Source organism: Acanthisitta chloris, unplaced genomic scaffold, assembly GCF_000695815.1.
Source record: "Acanthisitta chloris isolate BGI_N310 unplaced genomic scaffold, ASM69581v1 scaffold26227, whole genome shotgun sequence".
In the NCBI taxonomy this organism is placed as follows: Eukaryota; Metazoa; Chordata; class Aves; order Passeriformes; family Acanthisittidae; genus Acanthisitta; species Acanthisitta chloris.
Window position 1 is genome coordinate 1,232 of NW_008684638.1, and position 4,364 is coordinate 5,595.

Below are 4,364 nucleotides of genomic sequence, written 5' to 3' on the forward strand. Positions count from 1 at the left end.
GCATCCCCTGGCACCTGCTGACTGCCTCATATGTCCCGGCAAGCTGGGAAAAAAAAGGGACATGGGGGTGCAGGGATGATGCTGGCAGGGATGAACCCCCTGCCCACTGCACCCCTGCTGACCCTCACCTCCCCACAGGGACCTGGCACCCCGGGACCCCTCAGGCACCTCGGACCCCTTTGCCCAGGTGTCGTGCTGTGGGCACATGTTGGAGACAGCTGTGAGTCAGGGTGCTGGGTTCTGGGACCCAGAGGCTCGGGCAACTGGTCTCCCAAAGCCACTAGTCCCTGTTCCCAACAGGTGATTAAGAAAACCCGTTTCCCACACTGGGATGAGGTGCTGGAGTTCGAGCTGCCAGAGGGCAAGCTGGGGAAGGCTGTGCTGAGTGTGGAGGTGTGGGACTGGGACATCGTGGGCAAGAATGACTTCTTGGGACGGGTGAGGACCTTGGGGCATACTGGCATAGGGCTGTGTACTGCCACCTCTGCACCCCATTGCCTCCCCGTGCTTGGGGGGATACACAGGGATGGAGGCTATGACACATCCAGACCCTCTGCGGTCCTGGGCTCTACCCCAAGCAAGGTGCAGCACAGGGTGCTGCAGTGTGTCCCCCCACCCGGACTCTGTCTCCTGTCTCCCAGATCGAGTTCCCCTTGGACACCATTGGCACAGATCCCACCAAGGGCTGGTTCCAGCTCCTGCCCTTCCCCAGCACTACCGAGGCCCATGGGTGAGTGCACTCGGTAGGGACAGGCAGCTGTGCCCAGGGCAGCATGGGGTGGCCCCACATGGAGGGTGGTGGGCACAGGACCCATCTGACCCACCCTGTGTCATTGCAGGGGGCAGCTGGGTGCCCTGCGGCTGGCAGTCAGGCTGGTGGAAGACATGGTCCTGCCCCACCACTGCTACCAGCCCCTCATCCAGCTCCTCACTGAGCCCATCCTCTGCCCAGGCCAGGTGGGTGCTGAGGGTGGAGAGAACTCAGGGGTGGCTGAGGGCCACCCCAGAGCGGGGCCTTGCCATGCCTACCCTGTCCTCCCCACAGCCCCTCGATGGCACAGCCCTGGCCATCCTGGAGGAGGTGACCTCAGGGGAGAGCCGGCAGGACGTGGCCACCAAGCTGGTGAAGATTTTCTTGGGGCAGGGACTGGCCATGCTCCTCCTGGACTATCTCACCACCTGCGAGCTGGCCAGGACCAGTAAGTCCCATGGCCAGGACACCACCTGCTTCCCAAGAAACCCCAAGCCAGGGGTCCCTCCAAACCTCCATGGGGAGAGGAGGAGGGGCATCAAGAGGGAGGCAGGAAAGGTGCTACATGTCCCCAGGGTCAGGCATACCAAGGACAGCTGGGGCATCATCCCATGTGCTCCTTGCCATGGCCTCTGTGCTCTTCCAGCTGATCCAAACACCCTCTTCCGCTCCAACTCACTGGCCTCCAAGTCCATGGAGCAGTTCATGAAGGTGAGTGCCAGAGGGAACACTGGTGGGTTCCTTGCTGTGCCCTCCATGATGACACAGGGCATAGAGACAGATTGTGTCCCATCCCTTGCAGGCAGTGGGGCTGCCCTACCTGCATGAGGTCCTGAAGCCCGTGGTGAAACGCATTTTTGAGGAGAAGAAGTATGTGGAGCTGGACCCCAGCAAGATGGAGCTGAGCCGTGGCAGGTGAGCACAGGTGGACTTCAAGGGGGGACATGGTGCCTGGAATATCCCATGCCATCCCTATGTCCCTGCAGGAGGGGGTCACCTATTCTGCTGGACCCAGGGGTCACCTTGATGGGTTTTAGCCAGTTCAGGGTGGCCTGTTCCTGGAAATTGTGTGCCCCCTGACCCAGCATTGTCCCTGCAGAAGGATCTCCTTCAAGGGGTCCCTGTCAGAGGCACAGGTACAGGAGAGCAGTCTGGAGCTGCTGAAGGGCTACCTGGGGGACATCATCGATGCCATCGTGGGCTCAGTGGAGAAGTGTCCCTTCCCCATGAGAGTGGCCTTCAAGCAGCTCCGCAGGCGGGTAGAGGAGAGGTTCCCTTTGGCGCAGCACAAGGTGGGTCATGTGGTGGGGCTGGGGGTCTGAACGACAGCAGGACCACCACCCTGAGCCCTGAGCTGTGTCCGTCCTTGTCACCATCCTTGGCAGGAGGTGCAGTACTTCTCCATCAGTGGGTTTCTCTTCCTCCGCTTCTTTGCTCCTGCTGTGCTCACCCCAAAGCTCTTCAGCCTCCAGAAGCAGCACGCTGACTCCCGCACCACTGCTGCTTGCCAAGGTGTGGGGAGCCCAAGGGGGGACAGGGAGCCTGGGGAGGGATGGGGACCCTTGGAGAGGGTGAGAGAGCCCAGAGAGGCATGAGGATCCCTGAGTAGCCTGGGGAGGAATAGGGATCCTTGAGGATAGATGGAAACCTTTGGGGAGAGTGGGGACCTTGGGGAGGGATGGGGACCCTGAAGACATATATGGAACCTGAGGAAAGGCAGAGACCCTGGTCATGGATGTGGATCCTGGGTCTCAAGGAGGGATGGGGAGCCCAGAGGACTTCAGAGAGGGACCCCAGAAAGGACAGAGACTTCAGGAAGGGATGTTGACCCTGTGGGATGGGGATGCCAGGAAAGGATAGGATGGGGGCAGGGAGAATTTGGGGACCAACAGGGGGGGGATGGGGACCTCAGGGAATGATGGGGACCCCAAGGAAGGCAGAGCCATTCCTGCCCCCATGCCACAGGTTGGCTCCTTCCTGTGCTGCTTGAGGCCAGCCTTGCCCATCCCCAGCCTGTGCCACCATGCACTGGCCAAAGTGCAGGAGCCACCCTTGGGCAGCATCTGTGTTCCATCACCCCTCCAGATGCTCCTCTTTTCCTTTTTCCACCCCAATCCTTGAGCACTTGGGGTTCAGGGAAAGCAGCCAGAGGGGTTCAGGGGTTCACACCATGGGGGCACGGCAGTGTGACCCCTTCCCTGCATGGGGCAGGCACTGCAGAGCATCGGGAACCTGGGGCTGCAGCTGGGGCAGGGCAAGGAGCCATGGATGGCCCCACTGCACTCCGTCTTGCTGTCCAGTGTCACCCGTGTCAGGACCTTCCTGGATGACCTGGTCACCGTGGAGTGCACCGAGGGTGAGTGGACACAGCGAGGGCATGGGGGCATCACTGGTGCTGGGTCCAGCCATGCCTGTGCCTGGGGTGGCATCACCATGTGGGTGCTGCAAGGATGTCCATCTGGGGGAAGTGGTGGCACTTGGGGTGACACTGCTGCCTCCCTGCCTGGCTGTGCCACAGTGGGTGAGGAACCAGTGCCGCTGGCTCTTCCCCACCTCTTGGCCACCGCCAAGGAGGGGTACCTGCACACCTGCACAGCGGGGGGGTCTGCCCTGCTGCCCCAATTCGCCTTCAAGAAGAGGTACTTCTGGCTCAGCACCCAGGCCCTGGCCTACTCCAAGTCCCCCAAGGCGCAGGTGAGTGCTGCCTGTGACCCCCACTCCATGTTGGGTGCCTGGGGCTGGGGGATACAGACAGGGGCATATGTTTTGGGGTGTTTGGGTGTCTCCAAGTGTGCTGCTCCAACCCTGTGCCGTGGATGTGGGTGGTGGAGCTGGTGGGGGACACAGATGTGGGTGCAGTGAGATGTGGTGTGTGGGGGTCTCCAGGTGCACATCCCAATGCCACAGATATGGACAGTGGGTAAGGATGTGGTTTTGGGTGTTTTGGGGTTCCCAGGTGAGCTGCTCCATCCCAGTGGAGAAGATACGAGCGGTGGAGAAGGTGGACGAGAGCACCTTCCAGCATCCCCATGTCATGCAGGTTGTGGCACAGGATGATACTGAGCAGCTCCACACCACCTACATCCAGTGCAAGGTGGGTGCCCTCCATCCAGCCCTGGCACCCCAGGAACCCCCTCTCCACAGCACCTCAGGAGACACCTCCCTGGCACCCAGCCATGGGGCACCCCCAGGTCCCATGGGACAACGGGAATGGGAATGGTCCTAAACCCAGCTATACCCAGGCACTGGCTGTACTGGGAGCACTGGGATGCCCAGCCCTGGGTGTACTGGGGTCATGGGGGTAACTGGGGAAATTGAGGTATTCTACCCTAAGTGGACTGGTGTCACCGGGATACTCTGTGTCCTGCAGTGCCATCTCCCCATCAGTTTCTACTGAGCAGCTTTGCCATCAACCTGTCCCTCCCAGTGATGTGACCCCAGTGCCCACAACCATCCCAGTGCCCACCCCTGCTGGGGACCCAGTTGATTCTCTCCATGCCCACTCCCACTCTCCTCCTCCTTCCCCACACTGGTAGTGCCCAGCACAGGGTGCACTCCCAGCCTCCCTCCCTGTTCCCACAGAGTGCCCCAGAGCTGTGGCAGTGGCTGGGGG

At 61.2% G+C, this 4,364-nt stretch overlaps 1 protein-coding gene across 1 annotated transcript in view; it reads left to right on the forward strand.

Annotated features, from left to right (window-relative positions):
• The window catches only part of RASAL1 (RAS protein activator like 1 (GAP1 like)), a gene marked incomplete at both ends in the record, with an annotated part of 5,930 nt that overhangs the window by 1,037 nt on the left and 529 nt on the right, over positions 1 to 4,364 (forward strand). Inside the window, 12 exon segments of the mRNA XM_009079424.1 lie at positions 139 to 220; positions 301 to 438; positions 642 to 730; positions 840 to 957; positions 1,046 to 1,199; positions 1,398 to 1,462; positions 1,554 to 1,666; positions 1,851 to 2,043; positions 2,137 to 2,263; positions 2,937 to 3,107; positions 3,270 to 3,445; positions 3,708 to 3,845. Of these exon segments, the coding sequence (XP_009077672.1) occupies positions 139 to 220; positions 301 to 438; positions 642 to 730; positions 840 to 957; positions 1,046 to 1,199; positions 1,398 to 1,462; positions 1,554 to 1,666; positions 1,851 to 2,043; positions 2,137 to 2,263; positions 2,937 to 3,107; positions 3,270 to 3,445; positions 3,708 to 3,845 (1,564 nt within the window).